The 27,970-nt window shown below is 57.5% G+C and overlaps 2 protein-coding genes across 5 annotated transcripts in view; one reads left to right on the plus strand and one right to left on the minus strand.

The window, feature by feature from the left end:
- Positions 1–10,525, minus strand: part of LYSMD4 (LysM domain containing 4) — a 38,324-nt gene extending 27,799 nt beyond the window's left edge. Inside the window, exons 1-4 of one of the 3 annotated variants that reach the window (XM_069766305.1) lie at positions 10,370–10,525; positions 6,860–7,013; positions 6,042–6,106; positions 464–549 (exon numbers count right to left, since the gene is read on the minus strand). In XM_069766305.1, coding sequence (XP_069622406.1) covers positions 464–468 — 5 coding nt within the window. In that variant the 5' untranslated portion in view covers positions 469–549; positions 6,042–6,106; positions 6,860–7,013; positions 10,370–10,525. The remainder of the gene's footprint in view (positions 1–463; positions 550–6,041; positions 6,107–6,859; positions 7,014–10,369) is intronic. The other 2 variants (XM_069766306.1, XM_069766307.1) reach the window with 2 other exon arrangements.
- A 107-nt stretch (positions 10,526–10,632) lies between these two features.
- LOC138676738 (probable E3 SUMO-protein ligase RNF212) overlaps positions 10,633–27,970 on the plus strand; it is a 91,616-nt gene continuing 74,278 nt past the window's right edge. Inside the window, exon 1 of one of the 2 annotated variants that reach the window (XM_069766302.1) lies at positions 10,633–10,790. The gene's annotated coding sequence lies outside the window, so the exon portion shown is untranslated. The remainder of the gene's footprint in view (positions 10,791–27,970) is intronic. The other variant, XM_069766304.1, reaches the window with a different exon arrangement.

Genomic DNA, 27,970 nt, shown 5'->3' on the forward strand with positions numbered 1-27,970 from the left:
GTGGTTTTGTGCACCTTGAGGGGTGCAGTTTTTAGAATGGTGTCACTTTTGGGTATTTTCAGCCATATAGACCCCTCAAACTGACTTCAAATGTGAGGTGGTCCCTAAAAAAATGGTTTTGTAAATTTAGTTGTAAAAATGAGAAATCGCTGGTCAAATTTTAACCCTTAACTTCCTAGCAAAAAAAAAAATGTTGTTTCCAAAATTGTGCTGATGTAAAGTAAACATGTGGGTAATGTTATTTGTTACCTATTTTGTGTCACATAACACTCTCGTTTAACAGAATAAAAATTCAAAATTTGAAAGTTGTGAAATTTTCAAAATTTTACCCAAATTTCCATTTTTTTCACAAATAAACGCAAAAATTATCGACCTAAATTTACCACTAACATGAAGCCCAATATGTCATGAAAAAACAATCTCAAAACCGCTAGGATTCGTTGAAGCGTTCCTGAGTTATTACCTCATAAAGGGACACTGGTCCGAATTGCAAAAAACGGCCAGGTCATTAAGGTCAAAATAGGCTGGGTCATGAAGGGGTTAAAGCACCTGGAATACATAAAAAAATGTGGAAGGCTTAGCTAAGGAGGATAGGGTGGCTTTAAAGAGTAAAAAATAGCTTCAAAGTCCTGTTCCACTAGCTTTCATCTAAAACACATATGGACAACAGATCTACTATATGTAATAAAAAATGAGGCTCAGAGTAATTCCTTATTATTGTGTTGTAAAAAGGATAGATAGATGGATATCATTGTTGGAATTTCTCCACAAAATATCTGCATAAACACTGCATACTGATTTTAGAACAAGACAATTATACAAAGACTAGATGGCAGCCCGATTCTAAAGAATCGGGAGTCTAGAATCCATATATACTTTATTTATTCAAATGTAAGAATAATACAATTAATAAATAATAGTAAGAAAGAACAAAAATAATAGGCAGTATATGGAGAAAACACCAAACAAAAGTTCAAAATTGGTGTGAAAATGTCACTGAACCACTTCACAACTAAATATATATAGTTTTGGTAAATGGTATTATCATTTTTTTGACGAAATTCGACAGGAGCTTGAAGAGCAACGTCACTGGGCCCGCCTCCACGCAGTAGAAACTTGCTGTGAGGTAAAAATTCAAAAATCACACCAAAATGGCGGGCGGAGTGTGTCACAGTACGGCACGTTTCTGATTGGTTGCCGCCTGCTGCGAGCGACCAATCAGACACTGGACACTGTTGACGTCACTTATCTCCGGACATTAGCTCCGGACATAAGCTCCGGACAAAGCCACGGAAGTTGGCACAAATTGCAGGAAGTAGTATTCTAGGCAATTATATATTAGACTAGATGGAAGCCCGATTCTAAAGAATCGGGAGTCTAGAATCCATATATACCGTATATACTCGAGTATAAGCCGACCCGAGTATAAGCCGACCCCCCTAATTTTGCCACAAAAAACTGGGAAAACTTATTGACTCGAGTATAAGCCTAGGGTAGAAAATGCAGCAGCTACCGGTGAATTTCAAAAATAAAAATAGATGCTCCATACCGCTCATTATTGCCCCATAGATGCTCCATATACAACTGTGCTATATAGAATGCTCTGCACCGTCGATTATGGCCCCATAGATGCTCCTTATAATGCTGTGCCATATATATAATGCTCTGCACCTTTGATTATGGCCCCATAGATGCTCCTTATAATGTTGTGCCATATATGCTCTGCACCTTTGATTATGGCCCCATAAATGCTCCTTAGAATGCTGTGCCCCATATATGCTCTGCACCTTTGATTATGGCCCCATAGGTGCTCCTTATAATGCTGTGCCCCATATATGCTCTGCACCTTTATGGCCCCATAGGTGCTCCTTATAATGCTGTGCCCCATATATGCTCTGCACCTTTATGGCCCCATAGGTGCTCCTTATAATGCTGTGCCCCATATATGCTCTGCACCTTTATGGCCCCATAAGTGCTCCTTAGAATGCTGTGCCCCATATATGCTCTGCACCTTTATGGCCCCATAGGTGCTCCTTATAATGCTGTGCCCCATATATGCTCTGCACCTTTATGGCCCCATAGGTGCTCCTTATAATGCTGTGCCCCTTATATGCTCTGCACCTTTATGGCCCCATAAGTGCTCCTTAGAATGCTGTGCCCCATATATGCTCTGCACCTTTATGGCCCCATAGGTGCTCCTTATAATGCTGTGCCCCATATATGCTCTGCACCTTTATGGCCCCATAGGTGCTCCTTATAATGCTGTGCCCCATATATGCTCTGCACCTTTATGGCCCCATAGGTGCTCCTTATAATGCTGTGCCCCATATATGCTCTGCACCTTTATGGCCCCATAGGTGCTCCTTATAATGCTGTGCCCCTTATATGCTCTGCACCTTTATGGCCCCATAGGTGCTCCTTAGAATGCTGTGCCCCTTATATGCTCTGCACCTTTATGGCCCCATAGGTGCTCCTTATAATGCTGTGCCCCATATATGCTCTGCACCTTTATGGCCCCATAAGTGCTCCTTAGAATGCTGTGCCCCATATATGCTCTGCACCTTTATGGCCCCATAGGTGCTCCTTATAATGCTGTGCCCCATATATGCTCTGCACCTTTATGGCCCCATAGGTGCTCCTTATAATGCTGTGCCCCATATATGCTCTGCACCTTTATGGCCGCATAGGTGCTCCTTATAATGCTGTGCCCCATATATGCTCTGCACCTTTATGGCCCCATAGGTGCTCCTTATAATGCTGTGCCCCATATATGCTCTGCACCTTTATGGCCCCATAGGTGCTCCTTATAATGCTGTGCCCCTTATATGCTCTGCACCTTTATGGCCCCATAGGTGCTCCTTATAATGCTGTGCCCCTTATATGCTCTGCACCTTTATGGCCGCATAGGTGCTCCTTATAATGCTGTGCCCCATATATGCTCTGCACCTTTATGGCCCCATAGGTGCTCCTTATAATGCTGTGCCCCATATATGCTCTGCACCTTTATGGCCCCATAGGTGCTCCTTATAATGCTGTGCCCCTTATATGCTCTGCACCTTTATGGCCCCATAGGTGCTCCTTATAATGCTGTGCCCCTTATATGCTCTGCACCTTTATGGCCCCATAGGTGCTCCTTAGAATGCTGCTGGTGCTGCCATAAAAAAAAAAAAAAAATCACATACTCACCTCTCTTCTCAGGACGCCGGCGCTTTCAATAATTACCTGCTCCTCTGCGGCTCCGTCTCCAGCACTGACGCTCAGCAGAGGGCGCGCACTGACTACGTCACAGCGCCCTCTAACCTGAGCGTCATTGCTAGAGGACGCTGCAGACGGAGCCGGAGCGAGGAGCAGGTAATTATAGCGCTGCGCTCCCCTTACCTGCTGCGGCGCGGTCCCTGCAGTCCCTGGCTTCTCCGCCGCTGCAGCTTCTTCCTGTAATTGAGCGGTCACATGGCACCGATCATTTACAGCAACGAATATGCGGCTCCTCCCCTATGGGGGTGGAGCCGCCTATTCATTTCTGTAATCAGCGGTGCCATGTGACCGCTCAATTACAGGAAGAATCTGCAGCACCGGAGAAGCCAGGGACTGCAGGGACCGCGCCGCAGCAGTGTGTCACAGTACGGCACGTTTCTGATTGGTCGCTCGCACCAGGCGGCAACCAATCAGACACTGGACACTGTTGACGTCACTTATCTCCGGACGTTAGCTCCGGACATTAGCTCCGGACGGAAGTTGGCACTAATGGCAGGAAGTAGTATTCTAGGCAATTATATTATTAGATAAGTGTCACAATTTTTTTCCTGCAGAAGATGTTAGCAACAGATCCTTAGGACATTTCTTTTCCTGTGCCAACCAGTGACATGTGGCGCCCTATCTTCATTTATTAAGTAAGTTTTTGCCAGGAAAACCATTGTAAGGCTAAGTTCACACTAGGCATTTTAGCTGCGTTTTTGTGCTAATTTTTAGCTGTGTTTTACTGTACCAGCAAAGCCTATGAGATTTCAGAAATCTCATGTACACACAAGGGTTTTTTTGCCATCAGTATTTTGTGCTTTGCATGGATTTTTGCACAATGGACCATGACTCCTATTTCAGGGATTTTTTTTCAGTGTTTTCACCCATTAACTTAAACGAGGGGTAAAAAAAATGCTAAAAAAAAAACCACACCAAAAATAGACATGTTTGCTGTATTTTTTGTGCCAAAACATGATTCTATCGAATAGGACTTTTTTTTTTTTCAACACTAAGCTTCATCAGCATGCACAAGAGACAAATCTAGCATGCCGAAACCGCAGAAAAAACGCAAGAAAAAAAAAACAAGGAAAACATACTTTTTTTTCCAGCAACTTCTTTCCTGCCAAGAGATCAGGTTTTGCTACAGAAAAAGAAAACCACTGAAAAAACACCTAGTGTGAACTATCCCTAGGACTTGTGTACTTACTTTGTACTTACTTGAAATGTCAGAATGGCCGTATGATCCTGATATCAGAATGAGCATTTTAACATCAGAGAGAGAATGTTATAAAAATTATTATATAGCCGCTGTGATTTAGATTTTTAAGTACATCGGCCTCATGGGATCTAAGATCTATTTTGTAATCTATGCAGTTTGTTTTGTGAAATATGGTGTCAGATTTCTGTTTTGGTTGTGAAAGAGTATCTGTCCTGAAATTTGGTAATACAAACTAACTTAAATTGATTTTAGACCTGGTGAGGCTGGAGTACTTACCGTACTTTGAAAATCATATCAAAATGGCTATATAATCTTTTAATTGGAAGCTTTCCCGTTGGATACAAAAATAAGCATTTTACGAGTTCAGCTCAAGTTGGACAAACAAAATTTTCATCCCAATTGCAGGATTACACAGGCTTTCTGATAGGCTTTTTTAAAGTACCGTATATACTCGAGTATAAGCTGAGATTTTCAGCCCATTTTTTGGGGCTGAAAGTCCCCCTCTCGGCTTATACTCGAGTCATACCCAGGGGTCGGCAGGTGAGGGGGAGCTGTGTAATTATACTCACCTGCTCCTGGCGCGGTCCCTGCTTCCCGGCTCTGCTGCTTCTTCCTGTACTGAGCGGTCACATGGTACCGCTCAGTACAGGAAGAAGCAGCAGCGCCGGGGAACCAGGGACTGCACCGTGCCAGGAGCAGGTGAGTATAACGGGGAGGGGAGTGCTGCGCGATATTCACCTGCGCCTCGTTCCAGCCACCGCTCCATCTTCAGCATCTTCTGCAGTGACGCTCAGGTCAGAGGGCGCGGTGATGTGGTTAGTGAGCGACCTCTGCCTGAACATCAGAGCAGAAGACGCTGAAGATGGAGCGGCGCCGGAACTAAGTCAGGTGAATATTGAAAGTGCTGGGTGCCTGAGCGACGGAGAGGTGAGTATGTGATTTTTATTTTTTATCGCAGCAATAGCAAATAGGGCAAGTGTCTGTATGGAGCATCTATGGGGCCATAACGTTTGTGCAGCACTATATGGGGCAAGTGTCTGTATGGAGCATCTTATGGGGCCATTATTAACCTTTATGCAGGCTTATATGGGGCATATTTTAACATGGAGCATCTTATGGGGCCCATCATAAACTTTATGGAGCATTATATGGGGCTCCTGATTCAATATGGATATTCAAAAACATTTAACCTACTGATGTCTCAAGTAATTTTACTTTTATTGGTATCTATTTTTCCTTTTAACATTTACCGGTAGCTGCTGCATTTCCCACCCTAGGCTTATACTCGAGTCATTAAGTTTTCCCAGTTTTTTGTGGCAAAATTAGGGGGGGGGGGTTGGCTTATACTCGAGTATATATGGTAAGTACATTCGCCTCATCAAGCCCCAAATCTATTTAATACTTTATACTGTTCATATCGTGAAATCTCAAGACAGATCCGTTACCCCTAAATATGGTAAATAAAAAAAAAAAAAATCGTTACAGGCTGAGGGCACCCAGTTTGGCCTCTATGGGCCTGAAATTCCTACTGGTCATCCTGCATTACATCAGCTCTCTACTTAAAATGCAGAGGACATATACTTACAAGGAACGCTGCTCCTGTGAACTGTCACCGGTGAACTTCTAGCTCAATGAAAATATCCATTAGAACTAGGAGAAAAGGAATAATGAAAATTCATAAGACGTCACTACTATATAGCTAGAGTTTTCTAGCACTGCTTGCTTTCTCAGAAGACATTTTCTCTGCTGTTTGTCACTGCTGTATTCTAGTATAGAAGCCAGATGTGCAATGTCTTAAATTGTCAACTACGTATTACTAATTATTACAGCAACAAATATCCGCACCCAAGCACAGCGCAAGTCAGGTGAACGCAGGATAGTGCGCTCAGTACATGGACTTGGCGTGGATTCAGAATATCCTATTTACATAGGGTGGAAATTATCCACAACATTCTCCATTCCGCAGCACATTTACTCTGCATCTTGCTAGGTGAAATCCACCGTAAAAGCTGAATTTACATCCATATAGAATTAGTGCACAGTTTTATAGGGCTACAAAGTACAGGGACGAGCACTTATCGTTTTAAGCTTACTAGGTCTGGTATTTTATGCTGCTTGAGCTGATCGCAGATCAGCTGACTGCAGGAAAATTAAACATAACTCAAACACCCCAAACTCTGTGTCCCGCTCCTCGGACCATTGCTGGACCATTTTGCAGTGTGGTCGGGCACATTATCCTGCTAACCAAGGCCCCTGCCATTAGACAATGCCGTTCTCATAAAGGTGGTCTTGGGCTGTACAATGTTTAGGTAAGTACTACATATCACAGTGAAAGCTTATTCAGACGTCCGGATTAATCATTTTGATCAGAGCGTGGTCCAAGTGTCAACAGCTTTTCTTCACCTTCTTTCTGACAGTCCATGAAAATTGGACTGCTCTTTGTTGTCATCCGAGTGCAGTCGATGTTTCACAGACCCACAGACTTGCATTGCTGATCTTGATCCGACCCCAAGATCAAAAGCGGACCGTCTCTGCAATTTTCTGCGAACCGCCCGGTCTGCGAAAAATCATAGACATATGATGAAAGGGTTATTCCAGCTCTGCTGACATCTACATCGAGAGGTGAACGGGGCAGGTGCATGACGTCTACTGGCACTTGCCGGGATGTACAGGCAGGCATTGTGCATACTTCCAGACTGGTACTAGCAGTCATGACATCGCCTGTCCCTGCTCACCCCTCCATACGCAAATAAATGCAGCCGCAGTAACTTTCAATGGTTTTTCAGCAATTTGTTTTACAGTAGCTCTTCTGTGGGTTCAGATATGAACAATTAACAGTCACAGCCATGCGCATCACTGTCCCCGAGAGAGACTTATCTATCTATATCAGACACATCCGGCCCTATGACTGTTCCAGTCGGGTCCGCAGAACGAGACAGCCAAAGGACTGAAACAGTGGCCCATAGGCCATACCGTGCCCTCCCCCACCCGCTGTCACCACTATCCACATGCTCAGGATGCAGACAGCAATAAATACATTGGTGGAAGACAGGGCCACCGACCCACAATTAGTGAGCCAGACTGCAGACGCGATGACGTCATTTCATCACATCAGCTGTTCACTACGGAGAGTCAGTGCGCCGGGGAACTGAAGTGAGGAAAGTATGAGGGGCTCACACTGTCCATACAGGAGGCCACGTGGGGCTCGCACTCTCCATACAGGAGGCCACGTGGGGCTCGCACTGTCCATACAGGAGGCCACGTGGGGCTCGCACTGTCCATACAGGAGGCCACGTGGGGCTCACACTGTCCATACAGGAGGCCACGTGGGGCTCACACTGTCCATACAGGAGGCCACGTGGGGCTCACACTGTCCATACAGGAGGCCACGTGGGGCTCACACTGTCCATACAGGAGGCCACGTGGGGCTCACACTGTCCATACAGGAGGCCACGTGGGGCTCACACTGTCCATACAGGAGGCCACGTGGGGCTCACACTGTCCATACAGGAGGCCACGTGGGGCTCACACTGTCCATACAGGAGGCCACGTGGGGCTCACACTGTCCATACAGGAGGCCACGTGGGGCTCACACTGTCCATACAGGAGGCCACGTGGGGCTCACACTGTCCATACAGGAGGCCACGTGGGGCTCACACTGTCCATACAGGAGGCCACGTGGGGCTCACACTGTCCATACAGGAGGCCACGTGGGGCTCACACTGTCCATACAGGAGGCCACGTGGGGCTCACACTGTCCATACAGGAGGCCACGTGGGGCTCACACTGTCCATACAGGAGGCCACGTGGGGCTCACACTGTCCATACAGGAGGCCACGTGGGGCTCACACTCCATATAGCAGGCTATGTGGGGGGATCATACAGTATATAGGGTGCTGTGTGTGGGATCATACGGTATACAGGGGGATGTTCGCATATTTAATTCTGCTCAATATTAAAAGATACAATTAATATTAATGTAAAATAATTATCATGTTAATACTAGATGGTGGCCCAATTCTAACGCATCGGGTATTCTAGAATATGCATGTCCACGTAGTATATTGCCCAGTCACGTAGTATATTGCCCAGTTACGTAGTATAATGCCCAGTTACGTAGTATACAGCACAGAGCCATGTAGTATATTGGCCAGCCACGTAGTATATTGGTCAGCCACGTATGTCACATGTTAAAAGATAAAAATATATACTCACCTTCCGAGGGAGCCCTTGTAGTCATGTCGCCTGTGTGCGGTGCACTCGGCAGCTTCCGGTCCCAGGATTGGTAGTGCAGGACCTGTGATGAGGTCGCGGTCACATGACCGTGACGTCATGGCAGGTCCTTGTCGCATACAGTCATTGCCACCGGAACCTGCCGCCTGCATGGAGCGGTCACCGGAGCATCGCGAGGAGTGGGAAAGGCGGCGGAAGGTGAGTATATAATGATTTTTTAATTATTTTTAACATTAGATCCTTTTACTAATGACGCTGCATAGGCAGCATCAATAGTAAAAACTTGGTCACAGGGTTAATAGTGGCGGTAACGGAGTGAGTTACCCGCGGCATAACGCGGTCCGTTACCGCTAGCATTAACCCTGTGTGAGCGGTGACTGCGGGGAGTATGGAGCGGGCACTGACTGCGGGGAGGAAGAAGCGGCAATATTGCTGCCGGACTGCGCCCGTCGCTGATTGGTCGTGGCAATGGTCGTGGGCGTTTTGCCACGACCAATCAGCGACTTGGATTCCATGACAGACAGAGGCCGCGACAAATGAATATCCGTGACAGAAGGACAGACGGAAGTGACCCTTAGACAATTATATAGTAGATTAATATTGAGCAGAATTAATTTAAGCCTATTTGTTTGGCCCTCCACAGTCACGGTATCTCATGTAGCCCCTAAGGATAATTAGTTGCCCACTGCTGATCTATATGACAGGTCACTAGAGTCCCGATCTCAAGATCGTGGGGTTCCCAGTGGTCACACACCCAACATCTGATTCCAAAAACCCCCCTCACACAGACCAGCATTATTCACAACGCCCTTAATGAATTGGGGCCCAAGTGTTTAAAAGAAATGACTCAACCTTTCTTAAGGCAACTTCCGCTAGGAAGACACTCAATAAGTTGTATCTTCTCTTTTGCTTCCTCCCCTGCCCAGGAGCTGTGGTATGATCAGACCATGTCCCTGTACGGTCAGACACGGCCATTACACAGTACACAGCAGGGGCGCATTTATAAGATTATCTCAGCACAGGAACATTTTATGTAAGCACATCCAATTATGGAGATTATTATTATTCCAAGATCTATTCACTTTGTTCAAGGGACAATCCCTTTAATGACCGGTTAGTTTGTAGGAATCCGCAGTGGTCTAGAGCTGACGCACGGTCAGTGAGAACAGATCATTACTGTTGCCCACTTTTCCTGCTGCCGACACCTTCCAGCAGTGGATGTGCGGACCCCCGATATATCACCCACTGCCAGGAGCCATCGTCACAAGGTAATCCACGCTGTCCCCACACCTGTCAGTGACTTATCACGGCTGACAACCAGCCACCAGTGAAGAATACGTGGCTTCTGACTCCAGTGGGGGCTACAATGGTGGTCAGACGGGGGGAGGGGGGATCACCGTGTCTTCTGGGATAGATAGATAGATAGATAGATAGATACAGTAAACTTTCCACAATCTAGCACAACCTGCCAGACTATCCTATAAGGGCGCAGAGTGGGACTACAAGTCCCACCATAACAAGCTGACCTCAAGTGAATGAGGGCAGGAGAGCCACACACATGGCACTACAAGTCCCATACTTCCCTTCTAACCCCTCTGGGTTTTGAGTCAGACCCCACTACACGCCGCCGCCCGCCATGAGCCAGTGACATAAAGAACATGCAACCATTCACAAAACTACCTGCGTTCTCCTTCGGGAGAGTTCAGGCCCTGAGCCCCGGAGCTGTGCCGCCTCCTGTGGCCGCTCTTCTCCTGCCTTTCCTCGGGTCTCACGTTCAGTCTGTCCTCAGCCACCTGGACTTGCGGTACATGGCAAAGACGAAGCCGAGGAATAGCCAATAGCATTGGGGGAACAGGAACGCTACAACCAATCACTGCTCACAGCGATCGCTAACTGACCAATGAGAATGCAGATTACATGTACCGAGCCAATGGGAGAGAGCGGAAGCGGTGAGGTAAGTTGCAGCAGCCTGGGAGCTGGGGCTTGACGTGTCTAGATGAGCAGTGACCCGCGGGGAGCGGGGCCCGGACCTGTCTGTGGGCGGCGCCGGCGGCCATGGGCCTGGTGGTTACCGAAGAGGAGTAGACGTGCAGCCTGGATGGTAAAGACGCGGCAGGCTGACTACAGAGAGCAATAGCTTGCTATGTGCCCAGTGATGGCTCCACCACGTCACAGCCGCGCGATACACACTCTTTCTATGATGATTATAGCAAGTGATAACCGGAAGTGAGGCCGCAGCGGATGGCCCCTTTAACCACTTCCTGACCAGCTCTTCCTCCCCTTCTTCCAAGACCCTGAGCTTTTTTGCCTCCATCACAGTGTGAGGGGCTGTTGGTTCTTGTGGGACGGTCTGTAGTTTTGGCTGCCACCATTCATTTTACCATAAAAAAAAATCCTTGAAATGGTGAAAAAAAAATCCACATTTCCATCACTGGTTTCTGGTTGTGTTTTATGTCCTTCAGTGGTCGGGAGGCTGGCGGTGACGCTGACCAGTGGTCGAGAGGCTGGCGGTGACGCTGACCAGTGGTGGGGAGGCTGGCGGTGACGCTGACCAGTGGTCGGGAGGCTGGCGGTGACGCTGACCAGTGGTCGGGAGGCTGGCGGTGACGCTGACCAGTGGTCGGGAGGCTGGCGGTGACGCTGACCAGTGGTCGGGAGGCTGGCGGTGACGCTGACCAGTGGTCGGGAGGCTGGCGGTGACGCTGACCAGTGGTCGGGAGGCTGGCGGTGACGCTGACCAGTGGTCGGGAGGCTGGCGGTGACGCTGACCAGTGGTCGGGAGGCTGGCGGTGACGCTGACCAGTGGTTGGGAGGCTGGCGGTGACGCTGACCAGTGGTCGGGAGGCTGGCGGTGACGCTGACCAGTGGTCGGGAGGCTGGCGGTGACGCTGACCAGTGGTTGAGAGGCTGGTGGTGACGCTGACCTGTGGTCGGGAGGGTGACTGTGACGCTGACCAGTGGTCGGGAGGGTGACTGTGACGCTGACCAGTGGTCGGGAGGCTGGCGGTGACAATGACCAGTGGTCGGGAGGCTGGCGGTGACACTGACCAGTGGTCGGGAGGCTGGCGGTGACGCTGACCAGTGGTCGGGAGGGTGACTGTGACGCTGAGTAGTGGTCGGGAGGCTGGCGGTGGCGCTGACCAGTGGTTGGGAGGCTGGCGGTGACGCTGACCAGTGGTTGAGAGACTGGTGGTGACGCTGACCAGTGGTCGGGAGGGTGACTGTGACGCTGACCAGTGGTCGGGAGGGTGACTGTGACGCTGACCAGTGGTCGGGAGGCTGGCGGTGACAATGACCAGTGGTCGGGAGGCTGGCGGTGACACTGACCAGTGGTCGGGAGGCTGGCGGTGACACTGACCAGTGGTCGGGAGGCTGGCGGTGACACTGATCAGTGGTCGGGAGGCTGGCGGTGACACTGACCAGTGGTCGGGACTCGGGAGGCTGACGGTGACGCTGACCAGTGGTCGGGAGGCTGACGGTGATGCTGACTAGTGGTCAGGAGGCTGGCGGTGATACTGACCAGTGGTCGGGAGGCTGGCGGTGACACTGACCAGTGGTCGGGACTCGGGAGGCTGGTGGTGACGCTGACCAGTGGTCGGGAGGCTGGCGGTGACGCTGACCAGTGGTCGGGAGGCTGGCGGTGACACTGACCAGTGGTCGGGACTCGGGAGGCTGACGGTGACGCTGACCAGTGGTCGGGAGGCTGACGGTGACGCTGACCAGTGGTCGGGAGGCTGGCGGTGACGCTGAGTAGTGGTCGGGAGGCTGGCGGTGACACTGACCAGTGGTTGAAAGGCTGGTGGTGACGCTGACCAGTGGTCGGGAGGCTGTCGGTGACGCTGAGTAGTGGTCGGGAGGCTGGCGGTGGCGCTGACCAGTGGTCGGGAGGCTGGCGGTGACGCTGAGTAGTGGTCGGGAGGCTGGCGGTGACACTGACCAGTGGTTGAAAGGCTGGTGGTGACGCTGACCAGTGGTTGGGAGGCTGGCGGGGACACTGACCAGTGGTTGAGAGGGTGGTGGTGACGCTGACCAGTGGTCGGGAGGGTGACTGTGACGCTGACCAGTGGTCGGGAGGGTGACTGTGACGCTGACCAGTGGTTGGGAGGGTGACTGTGACGCTGACCAGTGGTCGGGAGGCTGGCGGTGACGCTGACCAGTGGTCGGGAGGCTGGCGGTGACGCTGACCAGTGGTCGGGAGGCTGGCGGTGACGCTGACCAGTGGTCGGGACTCGGGAGGCTGACGGTGACGCTGACCAGTGGTCGGGAGGCTGGCGGTGACACTGACCAGTGGTCGGGAGGCTGGCGGTGACACTGATCAGTGGTCGGGAGGCTGGCGGTGACACTGACCAGTGGTCGGGACTCGGGAGGCTGACGGTGACGCTGACTAGTGGTCAGGAGGCTGGCGGTGATACTGACCAGTGGTCGGGAGGCTGGCGGTGACACTGACCAGTGGTCGGGACTCGGGAGGCTGACGGTGACGCTGACCAGTGGTCGGGAGGCTGACGGTGACGCTGACCAGTGGTCGGGAGGCTGGCGGTGACGCTGAGTAGTGGTCGGGAGGCTGGCGGTGACACTGACCAGTGGTTGAAAGGCTGGCGGTGACGCTGACCAGTGGTCGGGAGGCTGGCGGTGACGCTGACCAGTGGTCGGGAGGCTGGCGGTGACGCTGACCAGTGGTCGGGAGGCTGGCGGTGACGCTGACCAGTGGTCGGGAGGCTGGCGGTGACGCTGACCAGTGGTCGGGAGGCTGGCGGTGACGCTGACCAGTGGTCGAGAGGCTGGCGGTAACGCTGACCAGTGGTCGGGAGGCTGGCGGTGACGCTGACCAGTGGTCGAGAGGCTGGCGGTAACGCTGACCAGTGGTCGGGAGGCTGGCGGTGACGCTGACCAGTGGTCGGGAGGCTGGCGGTGACTCTGACCAGTGGTCGAGAGGCTGGCGGTGACACTGACCAGTGGTCGGGAGGCTGTCGGTGACGCTGAGTAGTGGTCGGGAGGCTGGCGGTGGCGCTGACCAGTGGTCGGGAGGCTGGCGGTGACGCTGAGTAGTGGTCGGGAGGCTGGCGGTGACACTGACCAGTGGTTGAAAGGCTGGTGGTGACGCTGACCAGTGGTTGGGAGGCTGGCGGTGACACTGACCAGTGTTTGAGAGGCTGGTGGTGACGCTGACCAGTGGTCGGGAGGGTGACTGTGACGCTGACCAGTGGTCGGGAGGCTGGCGGTGACAATGACCAGTGGTCGGGAGGCTGGCGGTGACACTGACCAGTGGTTGGGAGGCTGGCGGTGACGCTGAGTAGTGGTCGGGAGGCTGGCGGTGGCGCTGACCAGTGGTCGGGAGGCTGGCGGTGACGCTGAGTAGTGGTCGGGAGGCTGGCGGTGACACTGACCAGTGGTTGAAAGGCTGGTGGTGACGCTGACCAGTGGTTGGGAGGCTGGCGGTGACACTGACCAGTGTTTGAGAGGCTGGTGGTGACGCTTACCAGTGGTCGGGAGGGTGACTGTGACGCTGACCAGTGGTCGGGAGGGTGACTGTGACGCTGACCAGTGGTCGGGAGGCTGGCGGTGACAATGACCAGTGGTCGGGAGGCTGGTGGTGACACTGATCAGTGGTTGAGAGGCTGGCGGTGACGCTGACCAGTGGTCGGGAGGCTGGCGGTGACGCTGACCAGTGGTCGGGACTCGGGAGGCTGACGGTGACGCTGACCAGTGGTCGGGAGGCTGGCGGTGACGCTGAGTAGTGGTCGGGAGGCTGGCGGTGGCGCTGACCAGTGGTCGGGAGGCTGGCGGTGACGCTGAGTAGTGGTCGGGAGGCTGGCGGTGACACTGACCAGTGGTTGAAAGGCTGGTGGTGACGCTGACCAGTGGTTGGGAGGCTGGCGGGGACACTGACCAGTGGTTGAGAGGGTGGTGGTGACGCTGACCAGTGGTCGGGAGGGTGACTGTGACGCTGACCAGTGGTCGGGAGGGTGACTGTGACGCTGACCAGTGGTTGGGAGGGTGACTGTGACGCTGACCAGTGGTCGGGAGGCTGGCGGTGACGCTGACCAGTGGTCGGGAGGCTGGCGGTGACGCTGACCAGTGGTCGGGACTCGGGAGGCTGACGGTGACGCTGACCAGTGGTCGGGAGGCTGGCGGTGACACTGACCAGTGGTCGGGAGGCTGGCGGTGACACTGATCAGTGGTCGGGAGGCTGGCGGTGACACTGACCAGTGGTCGGGACTCGGGAGGCTGACGGTGACGCTGACTAGTGGTCAGGAGGCTGGCGGTGATACTGACCAGTGGTCGGGAGGCTGGCGGTGACACTGACCAGTGGTCGGGACTCGGGAGGCTGACGGTGACGCTGACCAGTGGTCGGGAGGCTGACGGTGACGCTGACCAGTGGTCGGGAGGCTGGCGGTGACGCTGAGTAGTGGTCGGGAGGCTGGCGGTGACACTGACCAGTGGTTGAAAGGCTGGCGGTGACGCTGACCAGTGGTCGGGAGGCTGGCGGTGACACTGACCAGTGGTTGAAAGGCTGGCGGTGACGCTGACCAGTGGTCGGGAGGCTGGCGGTGACGCTGACCAGTGGTCGGGAGGCTGGCGGTGACGCTGACCAGTGGTCGGGAGGCTGGCGGTGACGCTGACCAGTGGTCGGGAGGCTGGCGGTGACGCTGACCAGTGGTCGGGAGGCTGGCGGTGACGCTGACCAGTGGTCGAGAGGCTGGCGGTAACGCTGACCAGTGGTCGGGAGGCTGGCGGTGACGCTGACCAGTGGTCGAGAGGCTGGCGGTAACGCTGACCAGTGGTCGGGAGGCTGGCGGTGACGCTGACCAGTGGTCGGGAGGCTGGCGGTGACTCTGACCAGTGGTCGAGAGGCTGGCGGTGACACTGACCAGTGGTCGGGAGGCTGTCGGTGACGCTGAGTAGTGGTCGGGAGGCTGGCGGTGGCGCTGACCAGTGGTCGGGAGGCTGGCGGTGACGCTGAGTAGTGGTCGGGAGGCTGGCGGTGACACTGACCAGTGGTTGAAAGGCTGGTGGTGACGCTGACCAGTGGTTGGGAGGCTGGCGGTGACACTGACCAGTGTTTGAGAGGCTGGTGGTGACGCTGACCAGTGGTCGGGAGGGTGACTGTGACGCTGACCAGTGGTCGGGAGGCTGGCGGTGACAATGACCAGTGGTCGGGAGGCTGGCGGTGACACTGACCAGTGGTCGGGAGGCTGGCGGTGACGCTGAGTAGTGGTCGGGAGGCTGGCGGTGGCGCTGACCAGTGGTCGGGAGGCTGGCGGTGACGCTGAGTAGTGGTCGGGAGGCTGGCGGTGACACTGACCAGTGGTTGAAAGGCTGGTGGTGACGCTGACCAGTGGTTGGGAGGCTGGCGGTGACACTGACCAGTGTTTGAGAGGCTGGTGGTGACGCTGACCAGTGGTCGGGAGGGTGACTGTGACGCTGACCAGTGGTCGGGAGGGTGACTGTGACGCTGACCAGTGGTCGGGAGGCTGGCGGTGACAATGACCAGTGGTCGGGAGGCTGGTGGTGACACTGATCAGTGGTTGAGAGGCTGGCGGTGACGCTGACCAGTGGTCGGGAGGCTGGCGGTGACGCTGACCAGTGGTCGGGACTCGGGAGGCTGACGGTGACGCTGACCAGTGGTCGGGAGGCTGGCGGTGATACTGACCAGTGGTCGGGAGGCTGGCGGTGACACTGACCAGTGGTCGGGACTCGGGAGGCTGGCGGTGACACTGATCAGTGGTTGAGAGGCTGGTGGTGACGCTGACCAGTGGTCGGGAGGCTGGCGGTGACGCTGACCAGTGGTCGGGAGGCTGGCGGTGACACTGACCAGTGGTCGGGACTCGGGAGGCTGACGGTGACGCTGACCAGTGGTCGGGAGGCTGGCGGTGACGCTGAGTAGTGGTCGGGAGGCTGGCGGTGACACTGACCAGTGGTTGAAAGGCTGGTGGTGACACTGACCAGTGGTCGGGAGGCTGGCGGTGACACTGACCAGTGGTCGGGAGGCTGGCGGTGACGCTGACCAGTGGTTGAGAGGCTGGTGGTGACGCTGACCAGTGGTCGGGAGGGTGACTGTGACGCTGACCAGTGGTCGGGAGGCTGGCGGTGACGCTGACCAGTGGTCGGGAGGCTGGCGGTGACGCTGACCAGTGGTCGGGAGGCTGGCGGTGACGCTGACCAGTGTCGGGAGGCTGGCGGTGACGCTGACCAGTGGTCGAGAGGCTGGCGGTAACGCTGACCAGTGGTCGGGAGGCTGGCGGTGACACTTGTAACAACTCTGCTGGCATCACAGCATGGCCTCACATCTCTCACACAATCTTACCCACTGCTCCAGGCCATGATGTGCTTTCTCTTTAATGCCAGCTCCATGTTCTGTGTCTCTGCTCTGTACATGCTTCATGGCTATGTGTATAGGGGGCCGGCGCCTGAACTCTCTGGTTCTTATAGGAATCAGGTGCATCTGTCCAATCAGTTCCTGACCAATTACCAAGAGGCCTCCTGTATATAGTGCAGCTCCACCCTGTGCTCTGGGCCTGTGCAATGTGTTAGCTCAGTTAGTGTTTAGCTGCTGAGTTTGCCTGGCCTTGCTCTGAGTTACTCCCTCTGAGCTTTTCTCTGTGCTATTGCCTTGATCTTGTAGTCCGCCCTCCAGGAGGCAGAATATCCTGGTTCCTGTGTCTTTGTCCCTGTGTCTTGTTCTATTGCCTTGTCTGTACTTTGTCTTTTCTCGGTCTCCTTGTCTGTGGCTTTCTTCCCTGCTTTCTTTCCTTGTGTTTTCTGTCTGCTTACACTCCGCACTCTTGCGGCTCTGCACTCAGATCTTGCTTCGCACTCTCTGGCTTTGCGCTGTGGCTCCGCTCTTTGCGGTTCTATCTGGCTCCGCTCTTTGCGGTACTATCTGCCTCCGCCTCCAGCGTCTCCGCTCTTGGCTCCGCCTCCAGCGTCTCCGCTCTTGGCTCCGCCTCCAGCGTCTCCGCTCTTGGCTCTGCCTCCAGCGTCTCCGCTCTTGGCTCCGCCTCCAGCGTCTCCGCTCTTGTCTCCGCTCTTGGCTCCGCCTCCAGCGTCTCCGCTCTTGGCTTCGCCTCCAGCGTCTCCGCTCTTGGCTCTGCCTTCTCCTTCTCTTCTCTTAGTTCCACCTTCTACTTGTTACTTGGTCCTCCTGTGTGAACAGGTCCCTACCTGTTCCTTCATTCTCCTTTCCTTCTGGCTTGTTTCCGTACCTGCATCTTCTGTGTGTACAGGTCCCTACCTGTTCCTTCATCACACTCACAATAGGACTGCACTCGGGTGTCATCAGAGTGCAGCCTGATTCATACACCACATCAACCCGTCCTGTGTATCCTGTGTTCCTGCCAGTCCTGCCGTTCCTGCCCTGCCTCCCAATCCTGTGTTCCTGCTAGTCCTGCCGTCTCTGCCCTGCCTTCCAGCTGTCCTAGCCAGTCCTGTTTCCTGCCGTGTCTCTGCCAGCCCTGAGTTCTCTGCCGTGTCTCTGCCAGCCCTGTCTCAGCCGTGCCAGCCTACTCGTCTGTGTTCCAGCCGTGCTCTTCTGCCAGTCCTGCCTAATGCTCGCACCAATCCAGGTGTTCCTGTCTCCCAAGTGGGATCAGCAGCCACAGCCAGACACCACCCTGGAGTAGCACCTGGCAGCTGTCTGCTGCACAAGCCTGTCCTCACCATCAGAGGCTCCAGTGAAAACCCAGGCAGCTGTCATAGTCACGCCCCTTCCAGGGTAGTCTGGTTTGTGGCACAGTGGGGCCACAAAACCCCCGAGCTCACGCCCACCAGTCAGGGCATGAGCGTGACAACACTGACCAGTGGTCGGGACTCGGGAGGCTGACGGTGACGCTGACCAGTGGTCGGGAGGCTGGCGGTGACACTGACCAGTGGTCGGGACTCGGGAGGCTGGCGGTGACACTGATCAGTGGTTGAGAGGCTGGTGGTGACGCTGACCAGTGGTCGGGAGGCTGGCGGTGACGCTGACCAGTGGTCGGGAGGCTGGCGGTGACGCTGACCAGTGGTCGGGAGGCTGGCGGTGACGCTGACCAGTGGTCGGGAGGCTGGCGGTGACGCTGACCAGTGGTCGGGAGGCTGGCGGTGACGCTGACCAGTGGTCGGGAGGCTGGCGGTGACGCTGACCAGTGGTCGGGAGGCTGGCGGTGACGCTGACCAGTGGTCGGGAGGCTGGCGGTGACGCTGACCAGTGGTCGGGAGGCTGGCGGTGACGCTGACCAGTGGTCGGGAGGCTGGCGGTGACGCTGACCAGTGGTTGGGAGGCTGGCGGTGACGCTGACCAGTGGTCGGGAGGCTGGCGGTGACGCTGACCAGTGGTCGGGAGGCTGGCGGTGACGCTGACCAGTGGTTGAGAGGCTGGTGGTGACGCTGACCTGTGGTCGGGAGGGTGACTGTGACGCTGACCAGTGGTCGGGAGGGTGACTGTGACGCTGACCAGTGGTCGGGAGGCTGGCGGTGACAATGACCAGTGGTCGGGAGGCTGGCGGTGACACTGACCAGTGGTCGGGAGGCTGGCGGTGACGCTGACCAGTGGTCGGGAGGGTGACTGTGACGCTGAGTAGTGGTCGGGAGGCTGGCGGTGGCGCTGACCAGTGGTTGGGAGGCTGGCGGTGACGCTGACCAGTGGTTGAGAGACTGGTGGTGACGCTGACCAGTGGTCGGGAGGGTGACTGTGACGCTGACCAGTGGTCGGGAGGGTGACTGTGACGCTGACCAGTGGTCGGGAGGCTGGCGGTGACAATGACCAGTGGTCGGGAGGCTGGCGGTGACACTGACCAGTGGTCGGGAGGCTGGCGGTGACACTGACCAGTGGTCGGGAGGCTGGCGGTGACACTGATCAGTGGTCGGGAGGCTGGCGGTGACACTGACCAGTGGTCGGGACTCGGGAGGCTGACGGTGACGCTGACCAGTGGTCGGGAGGCTGACGGTGATGCTGACTAGTGGTCAGGAGGCTGGCGGTGATACTGACCAGTGGTCGGGAGGCTGGCGGTGACACTGACCAGTGGTCGGGACTCGGGAGGCTGGTGGTGACGCTGACCAGTGGTCGGGAGGCTGGCGGTGACGCTGACCAGTGGTCGGGAGGCTGGCGGTGACACTGACCAGTGGTCGGGACTCGGGAGGCTGACGGTGACGCTGACCAGTGGTCGGGAGGCTGACGGTGACGCTGACCAGTGGTCGGGAGGCTGGCGGTGACGCTGAGTAGTGGTCGGGAGGCTGGCGGTGACACTGACCAGTGGTTGAAAGGCTGGTGGTGACGCTGACCAGTGGTCGGGAGGCTGTCGGTGACGCTGAGTAGTGGTCGGGAGGCTGGCGGTGGCGCTGACCAGTGGTCGGGAGGCTGGCGGTGACGCTGAGTAGTGGTCGGGAGGCTGGCGGTGACACTGACCAGTGGTTGAAAGGCTGGTGGTGACGCTGACCAGTGGTTGGGAGGCTGGCGGGGACACTGACCAGTGGTTGAGAGGGTGGTGGTGACGCTGACCAGTGGTCGGGAGGGTGACTGTGACGCTGACCAGTGGTCGGGAGGGTGACTGTGACGCTGACCAGTGGTTGGGAGGGTGACTGTGACGCTGACCAGTGGTCGGGAGGCTGGCGGTGACGCTGACCAGTGGTCGGGAGGCTGGCGGTGACGCTGACCAGTGGTCGGGAGGCTGGCGGTGACGCTGACCAGTGGTCGGGACTCGGGAGGCTGACGGTGACGCTGACCAGTGGTCGGGAGGCTGGCGGTGACACTGACCAGTGGTCGGGAGGCTGGCGGTGACACTGATCAGTGGTCGGGAGGCTGGCGGTGACACTGACCAGTGGTCGGGACTCGGGAGGCTGACGGTGACGCTGACTAGTGGTCAGGAGGCTGGCGGTGATACTGACCAGTGGTCGGGAGGCTGGCGGTGACACTGACCAGTGGTCGGGACTCGGGAGGCTGACGGTGACGCTGACCAGTGGTCGGGAGGCTGACGGTGACGCTGACCAGTGGTCGGGAGGCTGGCGGTGACGCTGAGTAGTGGTCGGGAGGCTGGCGGTGACACTGACCAGTGGTTGAAAGGCTGGCGGTGACGCTGACCAGTGGTCGGGAGGCTGGCGGTGACGCTGACCAGTGGTCGGGAGGCTGGCGGTGACGCTGACCAGTGGTCGGGAGGCTGGCGGTGACGCTGACCAGTGGTCGGGAGGCTGGCGGTGACGCTGACCAGTGGTCGGGAGGCTGGCGGTGACGCTGACCAGTGGTCGAGAGGCTGGCGGTAACGCTGACCAGTGGTCGGGAGGCTGGCGGTGACGCTGACCAGTGGTCGAGAGGCTGGCGGTAACGCTGACCAGTGGTCGGGAGGCTGGCGGTGACGCTGACCAGTGGTCGGGAGGCTGGCGGTGACTCTGACCAGTGGTCGAGAGGCTGGCGGTGACACTGACCAGTGGTCGGGAGGCTGTCGGTGACGCTGAGTAGTGGTCGGGAGGCTGGCGGTGGCGCTGACCAGTGGTCGGGAGGCTGGCGGTGACGCTGAGTAGTGGTCGGGAGGCTGGCGGTGACACTGACCAGTGGTTGAAAGGCTGGTGGTGACGCTGACCAGTGGTTGGGAGGCTGGCGGTGACACTGACCAGTGTTTGAGAGGCTGGTGGTGACGCTGACCAGTGGTCGGGAGGGTGACTGTGACGCTGACCAGTGGTCGGGAGGCTGGCGGTGACAATGACCAGTGGTCGGGAGGCTGGCGGTGACACTGACCAGTGGTTGGGAGGCTGGCGGTGACGCTGAGTAGTGGTCGGGAGGCTGGCGGTGGCGCTGACCAGTGGTCGGGAGGCTGGCGGTGACGCTGAGTAGTGGTCGGGAGGCTGGCGGTGACACTGACCAGTGGTTGAAAGGCTGGTGGTGACGCTGACCAGTGGTTGGGAGGCTGGCGGTGACACTGACCAGTGTTTGAGAGGCTGGTGGTGACGCTTACCAGTGGTCGGGAGGGTGACTGTGACGCTGACCAGTGGTCGGGAGGGTGACTGTGACGCTGACCAGTGGTCGGGAGGCTGGCGGTGACAATGACCAGTGGTCGGGAGGCTGGTGGTGACACTGATCAGTGGTTGAGAGGCTGGCGGTGACGCTGACCAGTGGTCGGGAGGCTGGCGGTGACGCTGACCAGTGGTCGGGACTCGGGAGGCTGACGGTGACGCTGACCAGTGGTCGGGAGGCTGGCGGTGACGCTGAGTAGTGGTCGGGAGGCTGGCGGTGGCGCTGACCAGTGGTCGGGAGGCTGGCGGTGACGCTGAGTAGTGGTCGGGAGGCTGGCGGTGACACTGACCAGTGGTTGAAAGGCTGGTGGTGACGCTGACCAGTGGTTGGGAGGCTGGCGGGGACACTGACCAGTGGTTGAGAGGGTGGTGGTGACGCTGACCAGTGGTCGGGAGGGTGACTGTGACGCTGACCAGTGGTCGGGAGGGTGACTGTGACGCTGACCAGTGGTTGGGAGGGTGACTGTGACGCTGACCAGTGGTCGGGAGGCTGGCGGTGACGCTGACCAGTGGTCGGGAGGCTGGCGGTGACGCTGACCAGTGGTCGGGACTCGGGAGGCTGACGGTGACGCTGACCAGTGGTCGGGAGGCTGGCGGTGACACTGACCAGTGGTCGGGAGGCTGGCGGTGACACTGATCAGTGGTCGGGAGGCTGGCGGTGACACTGACCAGTGGTCGGGACTCGGGAGGCTGACGGTGACGCTGACTAGTGGTCAGGAGGCTGGCGGTGATACTGACCAGTGGTCGGGAGGCTGGCGGTGACACTGACCAGTGGTCGGGACTCGGGAGGCTGACGGTGACGCTGACCAGTGGTCGGGAGGCTGACGGTGACGCTGACCAGTGGTCGGGAGGCTGGCGGTGACGCTGAGTAGTGGTCGGGAGGCTGGCGGTGACACTGACCAGTGGTTGAAAGGCTGGCGGTGACGCTGACCAGTGGTCGGGAGGCTGGCGGTGACACTGACCAGTGGTTGAAAGGCTGGCGGTGACGCTGACCAGTGGTCGGGAGGCTGGCGGTGACGCTGACCAGTGGTCGGGAGGCTGGCGGTGACGCTGACCAGTGGTCGGGAGGCTGGCGGTGACGCTGACCAGTGGTCGGGAGGCTGGCGGTGACGCTGACCAGTGGTCGGGAGGCTGGCGGTGACGCTGACCAGTGGTCGAGAGGCTGGCGGTAACGCTGACCAGTGGTCGGGAGGCTGGCGGTGACGCTGACCAGTGGTCGAGAGGCTGGCGGTAACGCTGACCAGTGGTCGGGAGGCTGGCGGTGACGCTGACCAGTGGTCGGGAGGGTGACTGTGACGCTGACCAGTGGTCGGGAGGCTGGCGGTGACAATGACCAGTGGTCGGGAGGCTGGTGGTGACACTGATCAGTGGTTGAGAGGCTGGCGGTGACGCTGACCAGTGGTCGGGAGGCTGGCGGTGACGCTGACCAGTGGTCGGGACTCGGGAGGCTGACGGTGACGCTGACCAGTGGTCGGGAGGCTGGCGGTGACGCTGAGTAGTGGTCGGGAGGCTGGCGGTGGCGCTGACCAGTGGTCGGGAGGCTGGCGGTGACGCTGAGTAGTGGTCGGGAGGCTGGCGGTGACACTGACCAGTGGTTGAAAGGCTGGTGGTGACGCTGACCAGTGGTTGGGAGGCTGGCGGGGACACTGACCAGTGGTTGAGAGGGTGGTGGTGACGCTGACCAGTGGTCGGGAGGGTGACTGTGACGCTGACCAGTGGTCGGGAGGGTGACTGTGACGCTGACCAGTGGTTGGGAGGGTGACTGTGACGCTGACCAGTGGTCGGGAGGCTGGCGGTGACGCTGACCAGTGGTCGGGAGGCTGGCGGTGACGCTGACCAGTGGTCGGGACTCGGGAGGCTGACGGTGACGCTGACCAGTGGTCGGGAGGCTGGCGGTGACACTGACCAGTGGTCGGGAGGCTGGCGGTGACACTGATCAGTGGTCGGGAGGCTGGCGGTGACACTGACCAGTGGTCGGGACTCGGGAGGCTGACGGTGACGCTGACTAGTGGTCAGGAGGCTGGCGGTGATACTGACCAGTGGTCGGGAGGCTGGCGGTGACACTGACCAGTGGTCGGGACTCGGGAGGCTGACGGTGACGCTGACCAGTGGTCGGGAGGCTGACGGTGACGCTGACCAGTGGTCGGGAGGCTGGCGGTGACGCTGAGTAGTGGTCGGGAGGCTGGCGGTGACACTGACCAGTGGTTGAAAGGCTGGCGGTGACGCTGACCAGTGGTCGGGAGGCTGGCGGTGACACTGACCAGTGGTTGAAAGGCTGGCGGTGACGCTGACCAGTGGTCGGGAGGCTGGCGGTGACGCTGACCAGTGGTCGGGAGGCTGGCGGTGACGCTGACCAGTGGTCGGGAGGCTGGCGGTGACGCTGACCAGTGGTCGGGAGGCTGGCGGTGACGCTGACCAGTGGTCGGGAGGCTGGCGGTGACGCTGACCAGTGGTCGAGAGGCTGGCGGTAACGCTGACCAGTGGTCGGGAGGCTGGCGGTGACGCTGACCAGTGGTCGAGAGGCTGGCGGTAACGCTGACCAGTGGTCGGGAGGCTGGCGGTGACGCTGACCAGTGGTCGGGAGGCTGGCGGTGACTCTGACCAGTGGTCGAGAGGCTGGCGGTGACACTGACCAGTGGTCGGGAGGCTGTCGGTGACGCTGAGTAGTGGTCGGGAGGCTGGCGGTGGCGCTGACCAGTGGTCGGGAGGCTGGCGGTGACGCTGAGTAGTGGTCGGGAGGCTGGCGGTGACACTGACCAGTGGTTGAAAGGCTGGTGGTGACGCTGACCAGTGGTTGGGAGGCTGGCGGTGACACTGACCAGTGTTTGAGAGGCTGGTGGTGACGCTGACCAGTGGTCGGGAGGGTGACTGTGACGCTGACCAGTGGTCGGGAGGCTGGCGGTGACAATGACCAGTGGTCGGGAGGCTGGCGGTGACACTGACCAGTGGTCGGGAGGCTGGCGGTGACGCTGAGTAGTGGTCGGGAGGCTGGCGGTGGCGCTGACCAGTGGTCGGGAGGCTGGCGGTGACGCTGAGTAGTGGTCGGGAGGCTGGCGGTGACACTGACCAGTGGTTGAAAGGCTGGTGGTGACGCTGACCAGTGGTTGGGAGGCTGGCGGTGACACTGACCAGTGTTTGAGAGGCTGGTGGTGACGCTGACCAGTGGTCGGGAGGGTGACTGTGACGCTGACCAGTGGTCGGGAGGGTGACTGTGACGCTGACCAGTGGTCGGGAGGCTGGCGGTGACAATGACCAGTGGTCGGGAGGCTGGTGGTGACACTGATCAGTGGTTGAGAGGCTGGCGGTGACGCTGACCAGTGGTCGGGAGGCTGGCGGTGACGCTGACCAGTGGTCGGGACTCGGGAGGCTGACGGTGACGCTGACCAGTGGTCGGGAGGCTGGCGGTGATACTGACCAGTGGTCGGGAGGCTGGCGGTGACACTGACCAGTGGTCGGGACTCGGGAGGCTGGCGGTGACACTGATCAGTGGTTGAGAGGCTGGTGGTGACGCTGACCAGTGGTCGGGAGGCTGGCGGTGACGCTGACCAGTGGTCGGGAGGCTGGCGGTGACACTGACCAGTGGTCGGGACTCGGGAGGCTGACGGTGACGCTGACCAGTGGTCGGGAGGCTGGCGGTGACGCTGAGTAGTGGTCGGGAGGCTGGCGGTGACACTGACCAGTGGTTGAAAGGCTGGTGGTGACACTGACCAGTGGTCGGGAGGCTGGCGGTGACACTGACCAGTGGTCGGGAGGCTGGCGGTGACGCTGACCAGTGGTTGAGAGGCTGGTGGTGACGCTGACCAGTGGTCGGGAGGGTGACTGTGACGCTGACCAGTGGTCGGGAGGCTGGCGGTGACGCTGACCAGTGGTCGGGAGGCTGGCGGTGACGCTGACCAGTGGTCGGGAGGCTGGCGGTGACGCTGACCAGTGTCGGGAGGCTGGCGGTGACGCTGACCAGTGGTCGAGAGGCTGGCGGTAACGCTGACCAGTGGTCGGGAGGCTGGCGGTGACACTTGTAACAACTCTGCTGGCATCACAGCATGGCCTCACATCTCTCACACAATCTTACCCACTGCTCCAGGCCATGATGTGCTTTCTCTTTAATGCCAGCTCCATGTTCTGTGTCTCTGCTCTGTACATGCTTCATGGCTATGTGTATAGGGGGCCGGCGCCTGAACTCTCTGGTTCTTATAGGAATCAGGTGCATCTGTCCAATCAGTTCCTGACCAATTACCAAGAGGCCTCCTGTATATAGTGCAGCTCCACCCTGTGCTCTGGGCCTGTGCAATGTGTTAGCTCAGTTAGTGTTTAGCTGCTGAGTTTGCCTGGCCTTGCTCTGAGTTACTCCCTCTGAGCTTTTCTCTGTGCTATTGCCTTGATCTTGTAGTCCGCCCTCCAGGAGGCAGAATATCCTGGTTCCTGTGTCTTTGTCCCTGTGTCTTGTTCTATTGCCTTGTCTGTACTTTGTCTTTTCTCGGTCTCCTTGTCTGTGGCTTTCTTCCCTGCTTTCTTTCCTTGTGTTTTCTGTCTGCTTACACTCCGCACTCTTGCGGCTCTGCACTCAGATCTTGCTTCGCACTCTCTGGCTTTGCGCTGTGGCTCCGCTCTTTGCGGTTCTATCTGGCTCCGCTCTTTGCGGTACTATCTGCCTCCGCCTCCAGCGTCTCCGCTCTTGGCTCCGCCTCCAGCGTCTCCGCTCTTGGCTCCGCCTCCAGCGTCTCCGCTCTTGGCTCTGCCTCCAGCGTCTCCGCTCTTGGCTCCGCCTCCAGCGTCTCCGCTCTTGTCTCCGCTCTTGGCTCCGCCTCCAGCGTCTCCGCTCTTGGCTTCGCCTCCAGCGTCTCCGCTCTTGGCTCTGCCTTCTCCTTCTCTTCTCTTAGTTCCACCTTCTACTTGTTACTTGGTCCTCCTGTGTGAACAGGTCCCTACCTGTTCCTTCATTCTCCTTTCCTTCTGGCTTGTTTCCGTACCTGCATCTTCTGTGTGTACAGGTCCCTACCTGTTCCTTCATCACACTCACAATAGGACTGCACTCGGGTGTCATCAGAGTGCAGCCTGATTCATACACCACATCAACCCGTCCTGTGTATCCTGTGTTCCTGCCAGTCCTGCCGTTCCTGCCCTGCCTCCCAATCCTGTGTTCCTGCTAGTCCTGCCGTCTCTGCCCTGCCTTCCAGCTGTCCTAGCCAGTCCTGTTTCCTGCCGTGTCTCTGCCAGCCCTGAGTTCTCTGCCGTGTCTCTGCCAGCCCTGTCTCAGCCGTGCCAGCCTACTCGTCTGTGTTCCAGCCGTGCTCTTCTGCCAGTCCTGCCTAATGCTCGCACCAATCCAGGTGTTCCTGTCTCCCAAGTGGGATCAGCAGCCACAGCCAGACACCACCCTGGAGTAGCACCTGGCAGCTGTCTGCTGCACAAGCCTGTCCTCACCATCAGAGGCTCCAGTGAAAACCCAGGCAGCTGTCATAGTCACGCCCCTTCCAGGGTAGTCTGGTTTGTGGCACAGTGGGGCCACAAAACCCCCGAGCTCACGCCCACCAGTCAGGGCATGAGCGTGACAACACTGACCAGTGGTCGGGACTCGGGAGGCTGACGGTGACGCTGACCAGTGGTCGGGAGGCTGGCGGTGACACTGACCAGTGGTCGGGACTCGGGAGGCTGGCGGTGACACTGATCAGTGGTTGAGAGGCTGGTGGTGACGCTGACCAGTGGTCGGGAGGCTGGCGGTGACGCTGACCAGTGGTCGGGAGGCTGGCGGTCACACTGACCAGTGGTTGAGAGGCTGGTGGTGACACTGACCAGTGGTCGAGAGGCTGGCGGTGACGCTGACCAGTGGTCGGAAGGCTGGCGGTGACGCTGACCAGTGGTCGGGAGGCTGGCGGTGACACTGACCAGTGGTCGAGAGGCTTGTGGTGACGCTGACCAGTGGTCGGGAGGGTGACTGTGACGCTGACCAGTGGTCGGGAGGCTGGCGGTGACACTGACCAGTGGTCGGGAGGCTGGCGGGGACGCTGACCAGTGGTCGGGAGGCTGGCGGTGACGCTGACCAGTGGTCGGGAGGCTGGCGGTGACGCTGACCAGTGGTCTGGAGGCTGGCGGCGATGCTGACCAGTGGTCGGGAGGCTGGCGGCGACGCTGACCAGTGGTCGGGAGGCTGGCGGCGACGCTGACCAGTGGTCGGGAGGCTGGCGGCGACGCTGACCAGTGGTCGGGTGGCTGGCGGTGACGCTGACTAGTGGTCGGGAGGCTGGCGGTGACGCTGATCAGTGGTCGGGAGGCTGGCGGTGACGCTGACCAGTGGTCGGGAGGCTG

The sequence above is a fragment of the Ranitomeya imitator genome, chromosome 4 (genome assembly GCF_032444005.1).
Source record: "Ranitomeya imitator isolate aRanImi1 chromosome 4, aRanImi1.pri, whole genome shotgun sequence".
Classification (NCBI taxonomy): Eukaryota; Metazoa; Chordata; class Amphibia; order Anura; family Dendrobatidae; genus Ranitomeya; species Ranitomeya imitator.